The sequence below is a fragment of the Gopherus evgoodei genome, chromosome 10 (genome assembly GCF_007399415.2).
Source record: "Gopherus evgoodei ecotype Sinaloan lineage chromosome 10, rGopEvg1_v1.p, whole genome shotgun sequence".
NCBI classification, from domain to species: domain Eukaryota; kingdom Metazoa; phylum Chordata; order Testudines; family Testudinidae; genus Gopherus; species Gopherus evgoodei.
In genome coordinates, this window is record NC_044331.1 from 82892089 (window position 1) to 82907449 (window position 15361).

Consider the following 15361-nt stretch of genomic DNA (forward strand, 5'->3'; position numbering starts at 1 on the left):
TAAAAATGCACACCTCCAAAAAAGGGTCTAGATGTGATATAGGATACAACCCAAAAGAGTCCTGCAGCAAGCTGATCTCCTCTGACCGTCTGACCACTTAGTCAAGCTGAACTCTTGAAAATGTGGCCCCAGTTGTTGCTGGACCCTTCTGAATGTCTAGCCCTTTGAGTTTTATACAATCAGAAAAGCCTGTTTACCAGGGGAAGTTTTTTCCTCCCAGGTTTCCTAAAGTTAAGTCAGGGGAAAGCGTCGTGAAACAGAGTTTTTGTTTTCAATGCTTCAAGATTGATTGTGACCTTTGACCTCTGATCTAAGCTGTGATGTGCTCTAAGGAAAAACTAGATGCTTTAGCCCCCTGAAAATGATTTTTGATCCAGTTGTAAGAATGTGTAGAAGTTATTGATTCAGATTTTAACACAAAATACTGCAAATAGTTGTCCATAACTAAAACTGATTATTTTCTAGAAGGGGAAACCCACTTCGGAGGGGCTCAGAGAAGAGGCATGATGTCTGATCCCAGCAAAAGAACATACATAGACTAGAAAGGCTGATTCTGTTCCTGAAGAACAGAGACCAGTGCTACAAAAACTGCCGTCCTGAATGGCAGTGACTAGGGCCCCTTTTATTGTACGTCTCTTAACAATATTTTGCATTTCTCCAGCACAGTCTGTTGGCGAATCTCAGCGTGGTTTCTAGACTCTCTAAAAGACTTGCAGTAGCTCAACCAGAAGTTACAGGCTGCTGTGGGAATCACTTGGTGAATTCTCTGGCCTGTTTTGTACAGGTCAGACTAGATCATCATAATGGGCTCTTCTGGACTTCACAATCTATTAATTCAGTTTCACAGCCCCTGTGAGGTGGGTATTGTTATCCCTATTTGACACATGGAGAAACTGAGACCCAGAAAGGTGAGGTGACTCTCCCAAGGTCGCCTGGTGAGATTGTGGCAGAGCCAGCGGTAGACCCCCATGAATCAGATCACCTTTATGCCTTAGCCACAAGGCTGTCCTTTCCTGCTTTTGTACCAGTCAAGGATTGAATAAGCCACAGAGTCTGAACTCCTATCACAGTCATAGAGAGACAGAGTCCCTCCAAGGCAGAAGTTGTGACCCATTGACAGTGGAAGGAGGCTGACACTGCTGATGGCTGCGCTGTCTCTGCGCTCTGTGTGTAGAATTGCAATTTCTTAGGCTGTCTCTGTTTCATACACACAGTTAAAGGCAGAGAGAGAGAGAAGGGTCTACTGAGCCCTGACGTGTGACTCTGTCTTCGGTTGTCCGGAATTCTTTATCTAGTAGAGAAGGTGTGATATCCCCAGAGATGTTCAACATCCGCAAAGCTGACCTCCTGCTTGTTGTAACCAGTCTTTCTAGCTCTCCCTTGAATCCAAGAACCGGTTCTCAACAGAAGGTGGCTTTTCAGCTTGCCATCAGACAACGTTTTTTGACCTGGAAGTAAAACACGGACAACCTATTCTTACTGCAGCTTGGCAAAGTGGACAAAGTTCAACCCATGACGGCAGATTCTATGTGGATTAACTGACCACCCAACAACTGACTCAGGGAAAAGTTCTGGGTATGAGGGAATGTGACAGAACCTGGGAGATACGCATAGTTACCGATTACCCATCATCTTGTCCACCACGCCAGACACGTCCTTCCCTTTCTGTCTGCATTGGACCCAGCATGCTCAGCTGTTGAAGCAGCTCACCGTTTATTTCAGGTTGTTGCCCTTTCTCTGCCCTGTAATATTCTTTCCTAGGCGCTGTGCAGATAAGCTCAAGAATGTGCAATCCTCTTGTACAGACTTGCAGAAATTTGTGATTTTTGTCATTAAAATCCCTGCTATAAACTAAAGAAATTCTATGCCTTGGGCTCACTCGACATACAGTAAGAGAAACCCCACTCCCCATGTCCATCCTCGCCACTGTTAGCCAGTGCATGGAGCCAGCCTGTGTTCTTCAGCAAACAGCCCTTGCAGCAACATTGCATAGCTTTAGAGACGCCCCAATGAAGCTGAAAGGGGGTGGAAGAAAGATACACATATGAGGCTTCTTAACTAGACTGTATGGACCGTTCAGCACATAAGGCTGGGAGGTGGTTGCAGATTCCTTTGCAAGTACCAGACATTTTGCAGTATGAGGCGCCCCATCAACCAGGTCCTTCTTCTTAGGTGCAATTCTGTATCTAAGGAAATTCATTAGAGGGTTTCTGTCCCACGCCAGTGGAAGTATCCACATCACAAAACCCATCACTGCCATCATGCCTCTCAGCCTCCTATTGCCCAAACACAGAACATGTTGGGGCGCAGATCCAGAAAGAGAAACAGAAATGTATTCATGCAGGAGGATGGGAATGCTGGGAGATTCCTTCCCTTGGGTAAATGGCTCTGCCTAGATCTGGCCTCCCCAGTGAAAGGGAGGGGACGCCAGGTTTGTGTGGCGTCTGGGACCGAAAAGAGGGACATCCCTGGAAATGAGCAGATTCACCTTTCCCGCAGGTGCATGAGAGAAGCCAAAGGCTAGATTGGCCGTAGGGAACACGCTCCCCTCTTACACGGAGGTGCTCCTCCTGAGCAGAGTTGAGGCATCTTGGCTTGGGAAGGGCAGAGTGGGAAATTCTCAGAGCTGCTGACTTTGCGGAGACAGGGTCACAGTCCCTGTGAGCTGTTAGCCAGACCCAGATTTTTTGGCTGGGTCACTTAGGCAGGAATTCTGGCACCTAACAGTTCAGGGTGAGTACTTGAATCCAGCCCACCTCCCTCACTGCATCTGCTTCCTGGCAGTCATGTGATTTAGTGAAGGCTGGCCCTACTGCTTCCTCTTTTTTTATATTTTCTCCTGGCAAAAACAGAGAAGCTGCTTTAAAAAAGAAGCTGCATGGCAGAGGAGCTCTTCAATACCTGGATCTGGTCAGGCTGGCTATCTGGCCTCTGGGGCTGCCCCTTTCCTAAAGTGTGACCCCAAGGCCTTGGCCACTAGCTATGGCCCCTGGCCACGTGAATTGTTGAGACTTGTTTGGTTTTCTGGTGCAAAATGGAGATGTCCCTTTCCCTGCAGCAGTTGGTTAGATACCCTCTGCTCTTGTGGGAGCTGACGTTATAAAATCCTGGACTGGAAAACTCAGAAAGGGTCTCCAAAAATGAGGACTCTGGGGCCCTGTCTATGGAGATGTGAGAGGACTGCTTGAGTGGACATCTAGGCCACTTGCTTTTCTAAGCAGCTGAGAAGGACATCGCAGATCCAAGGATATCGTTATTCCTTGTATATCTTTTATTCTGAAGGCTTCCTTCGGGATCACGGTGTGCATGTACTTTGTATAACACAGAATAGGTTGTGGCATTAATGTGTCATTGGGGCAGCCGGCACTCACATCTCTTCAGGATGTGATTTTTGTCCTCCTCAGCTGTGCTTGGAGGGGGAAAGTGAAGTGCTGCAGATTCATCAGGGGTCCTTTTCCTTCAGGGCTAGAGTTGATTCACTGCCCCTGCTTGGCGTGAGGAGGATGTGGCTTTTGGATGTAAAATCAGAGTCCTGCCCGCTTGTGGCCATCCAAAATCCCATGATAATTTTTACAAGAGTCGAAAGGCGCTAACCTTAGCGGCCAAAGCAAATTCCAGCCTGAGTCTTTGACATTCGGCCTCCCTGGAATTCCTTTGGTGTAGTTGGCTGGGATATTCTTTGTTGTCTGTCAGTCCAGCAACTGTTCTGTAAGGTGGCTGCATTTCAGGACTTGGTGAAGTGATTCCTAGGTATGGTGGTTAACGTAGTCTGCGTTGAAAGATGATATAAATATAAATCTGAGTTGTGGCTGCTGCTGTTCTGTGAGCAGCCGATATTCCACTCAGCATCCTGCCCATTGCTTGCATTGTGCTGCTTTGCTGTTCAGGGAAGACCTGAAGCCAACTCCTGTCTGCCTAGCTCAGGAGGGCTGCTCAGCCAAGGACATGTTTAGAAAGAAGAGTGGAAAATCCTCATCTTCTGGCCAACGTTCCCTTATTTAGGGTTGGATCTAAAGGCCACTGAAACCAGTGGACGTCTTTCCGTCAATTTGAATGGGCTTTGGATCAGCCCCCAAGAGGGTGTGCACTTTCCCCAACCTTAAATTAGCTGCTCAGCTCCCTTTAGAATTAAACAGCTATCTGGAGAGGACAGGGAACTGGGACCCCACGTGTCATGCAATTACAGAACTGCACAGATTGCCCCTGATTGTCCCTCCTTTGACTAGTCCATCCCTGTTCCCCAGAACCAGAGCTTCCCTTTCCTTTGTGAAGTCTCCATCCATATGGTGGCAAAGAAACCCTTCCAAGGGAGAGAGCGTGAAATGGAATCCGCCTGAGTCTGCACACAGCCTGAAACATTCTCTGAAGAGGCAAATTGCCTCTCTTCATCTCAGGGGGGGTTTTGTTCACCCTGAGCCTAATGAGAACACCTTCAATGTCAGCTCTCTTCACTCCGCTCACCGGGGGAGAACATCAAGCAGGAGTGCTGCTCCCCTGCTGCAGGATGACGTGGTGGGCACTGGTGTGGAGGGAGAGGGCAGGGAGCAAGTAGATGCTGCCAAGGTGTCCTAGGATGAGGAATCATAAGTTCAACCCCTTTTCCCCAAATTTAAGTCCCCTCTGCTCCTGCCCTAAAGGGTGGGAGAAAGGAGAAATTTCCCCTCCCCAACAGCAAGAATCTCAACTGCTTCCTGCTTGCCAAAACACCTCACCAACTGCCACACTTCCTGGGTGCCCGAGCCTCTACCCAGCTCCCTGGTAACCACTCCAGTGGGCAATCACCCTGCAAAATCCTTGCCCTCTCTGCTGGGGCTCATGCTATACGCTGGGACTCTGGGGGGGCTGCACAAACGCACCTGAGCTGAACCTAAATCACAGGGGGTGCTCGGCTGTCTGCACTAGAGCTGGCACCCTGGCTGCCAGTGGGGCTGAGGTGGCGATGGGAACGGTTACAAATGGGCATGGCGGTATCCTGGCCTGGGCAATGGGGCCGGGCCATGCGTTTGCATTAGGAGCTATTAATACAGTAGCTCCAGAGGCCCCATTGTACAAGGCACTATACAGCTACGTAGGGAGAGATTGTGAACCATCTGAGCCAACTAGCCAGAGAGAGTCAGTGGTTTGCCCAAGGGCACACAGAGTGTCGGTAGCAGAGCTGGGAATTGAGCTCTGGTCTGCTGAGTCCCAGCCCAGTGCTCTAACCACAAGCCTGTATTATTTATTCCCAGTCTTTGTTCTCTACGAAGATACTCATGACCAGTTGCCAGGCTCTTCGTGCTGTGCAGCACGACTTTAACTCTGCTCATCTCTGGATTGAAGCAATGCCGGGCTGTTCTCGAAACCACTCCAGTAACTCGTAACATCTCCTACGGGATGTGGCATTTGAACGTGGCCAGTGCACTGCTTCCAAAGAAATGGAAAATATTCTCCCACAATGGTTTTTTAAAACAGTCTCCGGTTTCTTGCTTTCTCAAACCACAGCCTGTTCCAAAAGTTTAGTTCTAGGGAACAGTTCTTTTCCCAGGACTGAACTATTGTGCTGTGAGTATTGGACAGTTGTGTAACATGGAACCTAAGAACTTGTACAGTGTGTCCTGTCAGGCGGGCCTGAGGGGTGTCCTTTTGGCTTACCAGCAGAATGTTTAATATAAAACATGGCCTGGCATGATTGTCATGCTCGTGAGGCCTGATCTACACTTAACAGTTAGGATGCCGCAGCTACCTAGGTGAGGGATGTGAGGAAACCAACCCTCTGACTGACACAATTGTCCCAACTTAACCCCAAGTGTAGATGCAGCTGTGTTAACCGAAGAGTCATTTGGAGAAGTGGTGTTCCTGCACCGATGGGAAACCCTTTCCGCTGGTGCAGACTGCCTCTGCTCTGCGCGGTTATGCCAGCCTAGCTACAGGGACACAGCTTTGCCGGTGTAGTCTCGGTCGCGCAAAGAAATCTGTAAGCACGAATTTAGACTTGGTTGTTGGGTGTGTTGTGGTAGCATGCGCGGCGGTCTGCAAACCCAGCACAGAGACAACTCCTGCCCCAAAGAGCTTTAATTGACATAGTGCAGAGGCTGCATTGAGAGCCCTAGAAACTGAAGTCCTGAATGGAAGGAGCTGTCAGGGCAGGGGTCTGTCTAGTCCAGTCTCATCTTCAGTGGTTAGCACCAGCTGCTTGGCGGAAATAGGCCAGGAACACTGTGCTGGCCAAATATGCAATAGCTGGCCACAGCAGATGTTTCTCCCTCTCTTAGTGTTGGCTCGTGCCCTGAAATAGGAGGGTTCGGCTCCCTGTTTAGTTTAATTGCTTTTGTCCTGTCTATTTGAACTGCAGATGTTCTTCTCTGTACAGATGTCTGATCATGCACTGAATCCTCTTAAGCTCTTGAACTCCGTTATCCAGTGGCAGTGAGTTCCAAAGGATAGCTATGCCTTGTACAAACAGTTGGGTAAGCCTCTTGCCTTTCAAATTCAGCGGTCCCCTCTTTATCCACTGAGAAGATACAGCAATGCAAGCTTTTTTGCGTGGTCCATCCCCAAAGTGCCTCAGCCTTGACAAGGAAGGGGAAACTCAAGAGGGGAGCTCTATCCCCTGGGCCCCGTGAATCCCTGTCTGCTCTTCTGAAATTGCTGTGATGTAAAACTGGACTGAGTGACCCCTATGGGTGTTCCGTGGCATTGCTCTGTAATGGCCCCATACACTGAAGTTTCCATCATTGGAGCAATTAATGTACAATACTGCAGGGTTTCTCTGCAGTCTGAGAAGCCTCCAAATAGCCATCAGATGGGGAACTAAAGTTCTCCACAAGCAGTGGTCTGAATCTGAACTGTGAGCTAGAGATGCCAGGCTCTGCATCTCATTCCCAATGACCTGAGACAGCCAGTTCATGTCATGCACTTGTGTTTCCTACTTAACGTGCGTCTGTTCCACACCAGTCAGTTGTTTTGAATAGAATTTGGGATGGGGGTCTTGTAGCAACTTGGTGTGCCTGTTTATACTGCGAGACGGTGGGCCTGGAGAGCCTGGACTGTCTCGCACAATGCTTTGCCATTGCCAAGCAACAAGCCCCTCCAGACGTTGTGATCACTCAGCCACCAGCATGCAGAGTCACACCCAGCTAAGGTGTATGACTGCTCTCTTGAACTGTACATAGGGAAACACCGGCAAGCCTCTCAAGTCCTTCTCCGGAGCAGGGCAAATGTATTACTTAGCTCACCACTTCCTCAAAGGAAAGCCTTTGTAACCTGAGCAGATTCCCCACGCACTTCGGACAAACTCCCTGGCTAAGAGAAAACATTACAATAAGTGCCTTAGCTACAGAAAGATAGATTGTCAGTTGTTATAAGTGGTAGGTATAAAAGGTCAGAGGTGGTTACCAAAGACAATCAAAGGTAAGCGCGCCGTCTAAATCCTAAACCTTATTCGACTAACCAGTATTTGGATCAGGCAGTTTTTCACACCCCACTGGATGTTGCAGGTAGGTTAGAGTCCTTAATACACAGGCTTCCCCTTCAAGCCTGGGACCAATCTCCTCAGTTCAAAGTCACTGTCTTCCCAGAGTTTTTGTTGCTTTCACCATAGGTGAGGGAGGAGAAAGGTGATCACTTGGTGCCACTGTCCCTTATTTTATACGCCCAGTCCATGTATCTGGAAAATACTAGTCCAGACATGTACTGGTGGGCCTTGCTGAGTCACAGAGTTGAACGATTTAGGACTAGAAGGAACGTTCTTCTGACCTCCTCTGCCCCTGCAAAAATAACCAACCCTCCAACTTTTTGTTTTTCCTCCAGAACAAACTTCCCATGACTAATAAATACTGGTCTAGATTATGAGCTCAAACAAGAGCGCTCGCTACAATCGCTTCTCCAGTGGCGCAGCAAACGTCACTACTCCTGAGAACACTAACGGGGTAAGGAGCAGAGCAGGGGCGAGAAATGGGGGGGGGAAGGGGTATTTCTGGCCTCAATGCCCTCCTCTTTGTTTGGACAAAATAAAGATGATGAATGAAAATTTTGGGGCCGCAACGGGCTGTGATCTCCACAAATAAAATCTTAGCAATCTTCTTTTGTATTTTACCAACCTTGGCTGACCAGAAACCCCCAATCTGTGCCAGATGGACACGTGGTGACGTTAATTCTGCCTTCCTTTCAGACGAGAATGGAAACGACTTTTGGGCCTGCCTATTCCGCTGTGACCACCATCACGAAAGGTGAGCGTCTCACTGCCCCAGAGCACGGCAGCCCTGCTGGAAGGGCTACCTACTCCTCCGATTGAATTCTTCCTTCGCTGCACAGATGGCAGTGAACGAAAGCTAGTCACTGCATGTTCACTGAGGGACAAGCGACAAGTCACATGCGGCCCCAGCCAGCTTATTGTAGGGCTCTGATCGCCAGGCAGGACAGAGATAAGTGTCCGTGGAGATGCTTTCCAATCAATCAGACTTCCCAGTGCTGCAGGGGAGCCCCTGCTATGTCCGGGACTGCACAGCAGTGTCCGTTATCTCCCCAGTTCCAGTTAAGGTCCCTTCCTCCTGACCTGCCCAAGCGTTTGCTGTTAGGGCTGATACTTTCCATCTTTGCTCTCTGCCCGAATGTGAATTATTTTGGACAGGTTGAACAAAATCCCCTCCAGGTGTTTTGAGTTCAGCGGGGAGGGGACTGCACTTTTCCCATTTTAAAAAGAAAAAAATCATTGTCCTATTTTCTTCATTTAAAAAAAATATGTGCACAGGATCCAAGAAAGTGAGTCCACAAGCACCCAACCAAAAGTCCCCTTTAAGAAGGCCCCCAAATCTCCCCCAGCTGGCAGAATTCCTAGTTCTTACTGCTCTGGGAAGCAGGCAGGCTCGCTCCCTTTCCCATGGGCATCAGGTCGGGGAAGGAGCAGCTTGCTGAGGCGCATAAGGCCCTTATCTCAGAGCCGTGAGTCAGAGCAATCAAACTTACAGTCAGCAAACAAAAGTCTAGGCCAGGCTGGTGTCCAGGGGCCTGCAGCCCCCAGCATCCGACATGACTTCTGGTCCCCTGAGTGCTCAGCTGCCCTTTTCCTCCTTAAAAAGCTCACTGCCAGGGTGGAGCAGGGTGCTCCTTGATTGCTCCCACACTGCCTTGGCTGTAAGCGCCAGACTGTCCCTTAAAGGGGTCGTACACTCCATCTCACAGAGCTCCAGCCAAACATGGCATGAACATAGACCTCACAGAGGACCAGTGGCTTTGCTTGCCTTGACCACATTGCTTTTGGCTTAACAAAACTAAGACTCTCCTCCAGGCGAAAATGACATAGTAAAAGGAACACACGTTATAATGCATACTCACAAAGGGGCAGAGTTAAGGTTATACGTGCCGCTGTACCTGTCGCATTTCTGGACTTTTGAGTAGTTACATTTACAACCTTAGTGTAAAATAGTAACAAGCTGCTCTTTATATGAACATCTCCGCTTTGGCTATAGCAGCCTTCCGTAGCGCCCAAGGAATATCCATACCTCCCCAATATAAAAAATGTGCAAGGGGGGAGGCTCCCTTTAAGAATATTTTAAGCCTGTAGCTCTAGCAGAACGTCCGTTTATCTTTCTTGCTGGGCCAGCTCCCCTCAAGGAAGCCCGGGTGATATTGATTGCGCTGCCCTTCCTGGGGCCTCCAGGGGAGAGTGGGGAAATCCCTATTCCTTTTCTTTCGCTTCTCCTTGAGAGCCCTCTCTCGTTAAAGGTGCAGCGAAAAACCTGAAATGTTTCTTTTGCTTTAAAGCTGACGGGACCAATACCTTTAAGCAGCACCGTAGGACTCCCTCCTCATCCAGCACACTCACCTACTCCCCGCGAGACGAGGACGATGGCATGGTACGTATTGCACAGGAGTGACCTTTCCGATCCCGCTCGCAGGGACTTACAAGAGAAGCGCGTTGTCTGATTATCCCCTTTGAGAGCACTCTGCCAGGCAAGTCTCAAGCAGGGTATGTGCAGTTCCCGGCCAGGACGGTAGGCACAGCTAGACCTGTCTGGCTTTGCTTGGTTTAAAGGAGATTCAGAGTGGTGCGAAGGTATGGGCAGGTAAGTGTCACTGTCCCTGTTTGGCAGGCAGAGAGGTGACAGTGCTCGCGGACAGTCGCTATTGGAGTCCGGATTAGACTACCGCGTTCCTGGGCTGGTGCTCAGAGTGTGAGGCTGTGTGTCTGTCAGGCTCTAGCAGTTTGTAGCTGGGGTTCGATGTCTGCGTGGGACTCTTCACGCTGCAGCCTTAGCTTTGGAGGCAATGGGCCTAATTCTTAAAAGCAGGTGCCAAAGTTGTGCCTCCTAAATGTCCCTGTAGACCAGCTGCAAAGTGTGGGAACATTCTGCCCCAAGAGTCACTTGTTACCCAGGGTGGAGAAGGGCTTGAAACAAAACTGTTTTTCAAGGTTTTGGGGTCACAGTTGAGGCCTGCCAGTCTGAACCAATGATGCCAGCAGCACCAGTTGGATAAGTAGCTACTTCCACAGAATCTTTTTCCTATTTGCACCTCTAGAGGGGGTCTCTCACCACAGAATGAAAATCTGGAACCAGAATCAGAGCTAGACATGCCATATTCATCCCGTCCACTGGAGTCAGCCATGGATGACCCAGTGTGAAGTTCTTAAAACATTCCCTAGTCTCCAGGTAGCCTCGAAAAAGGAAACCTTCTTGTTTGTATCTGGCTGACTGATTCGTCACACACATCTCTGAGTAACTTCCTCCTCAAGGATCAGGTGTTATCACAGGGTCTGAGAGCAGTGTGGTTACGGGGCAGTTAAATCAAACTTAGATTGAGGGCTTTTTGAAACAAACAAAACACCCACTTTAGTCTGAGTAGACTTTGTCAGACTTTGATAATGCTCAGTCCTGCCACGAGTGTAGGGCACTGGGCTAGATGACCTCTCGGGGCCTGTCCAGTCTTGCAATTTTATGATTCTTCATTCCGATGCAGATAGTTATGGGAGGGATTTAGGGCTTGATCGTTCACGGTGCTGAGGATGCTGGTGCTGTTCCTCCAAAGTGCTAAGCACACGCTTAACTTGGAGCATGAGAGTAGTCCCTTAAAGTTAAGCATGTGCTTCAGTGTTGTGCTGGGCCAGGGCAGACTGCTCAGCAGTTTGCAAGATCAAGCCGTTAAACCTTCCTCTCCATTGTTGTGTCATTGCCTGAGTCACGCACGGGCCATGATGCTTTTCTGAAAACCTCCACACCCTCTTGTCATTCAGTTTTAAAAAAAACACACATGAGAGAATAGTTATTAATATGAGGCCAGATCCTCATCTGGGTTAAATCTGCATAGCTCCCCTGGTTCCGGTCCATTATGCCTGCTCCACTGCCCTGCTCTTGAATCCTACGTTCCGAGCATTGGTTTGACACATTCCTCTAACATCTAGTGCTTTAAAAATCCTAACAATACACAGACAGAGGAAAAAGATCCCAGCTGGGATTTTCAGAGGAGACTAAGGGAGTTAGTTGCCTAGGTCCCCTTGCACATAGGGCTCCAAACTCCAATCAAAAACAAAATTGATCTCTCGTAAGAGCTAGCCATGGTCCTCACCGAAATGTGCAACCAGTCGACCCTACAGTGCTACACATCAGTCAGCAAAAATAGCAATAAACATAATGAGCACAGGAAGCCACCTAGTTGGTGAAGAACTCTGGACGAGGAGAACGGCAGAGCCACGACTGCCTGAAATCCCAGATTGACTCTCGCTAACCCTTGGGAAAAGCATCCTTTCCCTTCCCCAGAAGGTGCCAGAGTCTCATCACCCATCACAGAGGCAGCTGGAGGCAAACCAGAGCTCTCTTGGGAATAGGATCGTTTTCTTTTAATTGCCGATAACGAAACCAAAAGTAGCCAAGTGCTGTCTTCATGCGGAGCGATTACTGCTGGTTGCCCTGCTGGGTGATGACCAAAGGCTGGGAAACTGCACAGCATGTTCCTAGCCTTGTTGGGCCCTGCAGGAATGTGACTAGGGTACAAACTAGGGGCCCGATTTTCATTTATACCACGGCTGCTCTACACCACTCTAGCAGTGGGTGAGTGTGCGAAATGTACCCTCTGTTAAGGCTTCCTCACCCTCCCAGCACAGTGTGAAGTGGCCTTGGTGTAAATGCTAATGGCTAACACAGAGTATGCGGAAACACTTGCCAGTGGTAGGCCTGTTTCTGCCCTGGGAGATGGATTCTCAGCTCCCCCCCTGTCTGGGCGCTGGAGGTTTCGCTGGTGTGCCTGAGGGCGGAATAATGCCTGTGAAATGTGCCAGGTTGTTAATTCTCCACCAAGGGCAGTTGTGGGAGCTCCATTGCTCGCATTATCTGAAGATGGAATGGACAGAGTTTCGGAGGATCTTGGCTGAGGAGGGAGAGACTAAACAGCACCTCTGCTAACAGACCTCGTCCCTCCCAAAGCTCTGGGAGAACCAATCTGTGCCAAATCGGCACTGCTGATGGACAGCTGGTCACCAAGCTCCTGGGCCAGGCAGTCCCTAGGGGTCATCAGCCTGCTCGTTAAAGCCTTGCTCTGTGTAGATCTGTGTCCGTGTGCTTCCAGGAGACAGATGTTCTCATTGTGTGGCACGTGAAGCTCTTCTGTCGCCCTGGGCCCTGAGTTGTTTCCGTTTTATTGCAGTAGCGGCCCGAGGCTCCACCGGAGCCTGGCCCCATGGTGCTCTGTGCTGCACATACACGTAGTGAAAGCTGTTCCTGCTCTGGGGTGCTCACAATCGGAATAGCCCAGAGCAACGGTGGGAGGGGACCTGCCCAGGGTGGTGCAGCAGGGAATAAAGCCCAGGTCTCCTGAATGCTAGGCCAGTGCTCCATGCTTTTGTATCGGCAAAACTGAGGGTGATATTTACCTTGAGGGGTCACCTCCCCAAACAGCTGATTTTGCTCACTGTCGTTTTCCTTTCAAAAATTCTAAGTTAACTCATCAGTTTCTTGTTATTTCCATTTACACCACTGCCAAGCCACCCAGACCCCAGCCCTGAGTCTTCCGCTAGGAAAACTTTATTTCCCTACCTAATTACCCCATGTGCCCTCCTTCCCCAAATAAATCAGTGCAGGTATATTTTAGCCACACCCATCTAAATCTCAGGCATGCAGAGTAGCACTGTTGAGAGACCTGCCCCTTCCAGTGTGTGTTGTCTGACTATACACCCTGACGTGAGAATGCTTGTTGGGATTACTTGTGGGAGTGAGGGCTTGTAGGATCAGCCTTTGGTGCAAGCTCTCCTTGTCCCTTCTGAGTCATTGTTGAGCCAAGCTAGGCATGGGAATGTGGGTCTGGGAGGGACCTCGAGGAGCCATCTAATCCAGCCCCCTGTGCAGGGGCAGGACCAAGTAACCTAAACCATCCCTGACAAGTGTTTATCCAACTTGTTTTTAAAAACCTCTTGTGATGGGGATTCCACAACCTCCCTTGGAAGCCTAGACCAATGCTTAACTGCCCTCAGAATTTAAAAGGTTTGAATTCTGTCTAACCTAAATCTCTTTTGCTGCAGATTAAGGCTGTTACTACTTGCCCGGCCTCCAGTGGCCATGGAGAACAATCGATCACTCTTTATAACAGCCCTTAACAGATTTGAAGACCATTATCAGGTCCTCCTCTTTTCTCAAAACCAAACATACCCAGTTATTTTAATCTTTCCTCATAGCTCAGGTTTTCTAAACATTTTAGCATTTTTGTTGCTCTCTTCTGGACTCTCTCCAATTTGACCACATCCTTCCTAAATAGCGGTGCCCAGAACTGGACACAGGACACAGCTGGGGTCTCACCATGCGAAGCAGACCAGGACAATTACCTCCCATGGCTAACATATGACGCTCCTGTTAATACATCCCGGAATGATATTAGCCTTTTTCACAGCTGCATCACGTAGTTGATTCATGCAATTTGTGGCCCACTATAATGCCCAGATCCTCTTCCACAGAACTACTGCCTAACCAGTTATTCCCCATTTTGTAGTTGTGCAGTTGATTTTTCCTTCCTAAATGTAGTACTTTGCACTTGTCTTTATTTAATTTTATCTTGTTAATTTCAAACCAGTTCTCTGATTTGTAACACTCATTTTGAATTCTAAACCTGTTATCCAAAGTGCTTGCAACCCCTCCCAGCTTGGTGTCATCTGCAGATTTTATGAGCATACTCTCCACTTCATTATCCAAGTCATTGCTGAAAATGTTGAATAGTGCCGGAGCCAGGACAGACCCCTAGGAGAAAACACTAGATATGTCCTTGCAGTCTGACAGCAAACCATTAGTAACAGCTCTTTGAGTACCATCTGTCAACCCATTGTGCACCCACCTTAAAGTAATTTCACTTAGATCAGCTTTCCCTAGTTTGCATGCATAACACTTTCAGTTGTTCCTCCATCAGTCCATCCCTCCTGCTCCTTGCAGATTTTTGTTGCTCCTCTCCAAACTCTTTCCAGTTTGTCAGTATTGTTCTTGTACTGAGATGCCCTGCAGTGGATACGCTACAAGCTGTTCATTCCCCCCTGCCCCTGGCTGGACTGAAGAGTTTTCTCCATTGTTGCTTTAACGCTGAATTGGAAATACTAAGGACCATGCTGTTGGTTAATATTCCAGTGGTAACATCCCCTGCAAAGCCAATCCCAAAGAGCCTTGCAGCCAGAGCGACCTTTTTGATTGGTGCACGCAAAGCCCAGTTAGCTCTCCCCTCCCAAACAGGAAGCAACAAAGCCAGGCTGTTCTTGAATTGAATTGGAGGAAGTCTCCATGCTTACGCAAAGCAATTTGGCAGAAGTTAGATAGCAGTGAAACAACAAGTGCTACTGCAGAGATTATAGAAACTGCAGAGCCTGGGAGCTGTCTCGGGGTCAGATTTACTAAGCTTTCTGCAAAGGATTCATTCTTAGCTACTGCACTACAGGGGCACGCAGTAAGTAACGGCACACATGAACCCGTGGCGTTTGAATGTATTGGGCCTGAATGAGGGGGAATGAGGTGACCCATATTGTGTTGGCGATGAGATACCTACTGCTTCAGTCCTGGTTTACACTTGGCTAGGCCAAGCAGCCTGGGATGCAGGAAGATTTGGCAGGGCATGTGGGCCCCTGGAACTGCTAAGTTGCACGGAGGAGGATGGGAGTTGGAAGCTCCATGGGAGAGGTGGGGTTACTTGTAATAACTGGGTTGTTTTTTATCTTTACTTTGGAAGCCTCCAATCAGTACCCCACGCCGTTCCGACTCCGCCATCTCCGTTCGCTCGTTACACTCTGAGTCCAACATGTCCTTGCGCTCGACATTCTCGCTCCATGAGGAAGAGGAGGAACCAGTAGGTATTTTAATGTCTTCTTTAGAAACAAAACGAGGACATTCAGCGTCAAAACAGCTTCTTTGTGTAACTTGCAGTG

The 15361-nt window shown here is 48.8% G+C and overlaps 1 protein-coding gene across 6 annotated transcripts in view; it reads left to right on the forward strand.

Annotated features, from left to right (window-relative positions):
- TRAF7 (TNF receptor associated factor 7) overlaps positions 1-15361 on the forward strand; it is a 43019-nt gene that overhangs the window by 8171 nt on the left and 19487 nt on the right. For 5 of the 6 annotated variants that reach the window (XM_030577417.1, XM_030577416.1, XM_030577413.1 and 2 more), the window contains 4 exons: positions 7789-7907; positions 8150-8207; positions 9742-9833; positions 15166-15282. In XM_030577417.1, the coding sequence (XP_030433277.1) occupies positions 7827-7907; positions 8150-8207; positions 9742-9833; positions 15166-15282 (348 nt within the window). In that variant the 5' untranslated portion in view covers positions 7789-7826. Of the gene's footprint in view, positions 1-7788; positions 7908-8091; positions 8208-9741; positions 9834-15165; positions 15283-15361 lie in introns of those variants that run through there. The other variant, XM_030577418.1, reaches the window with a different exon arrangement.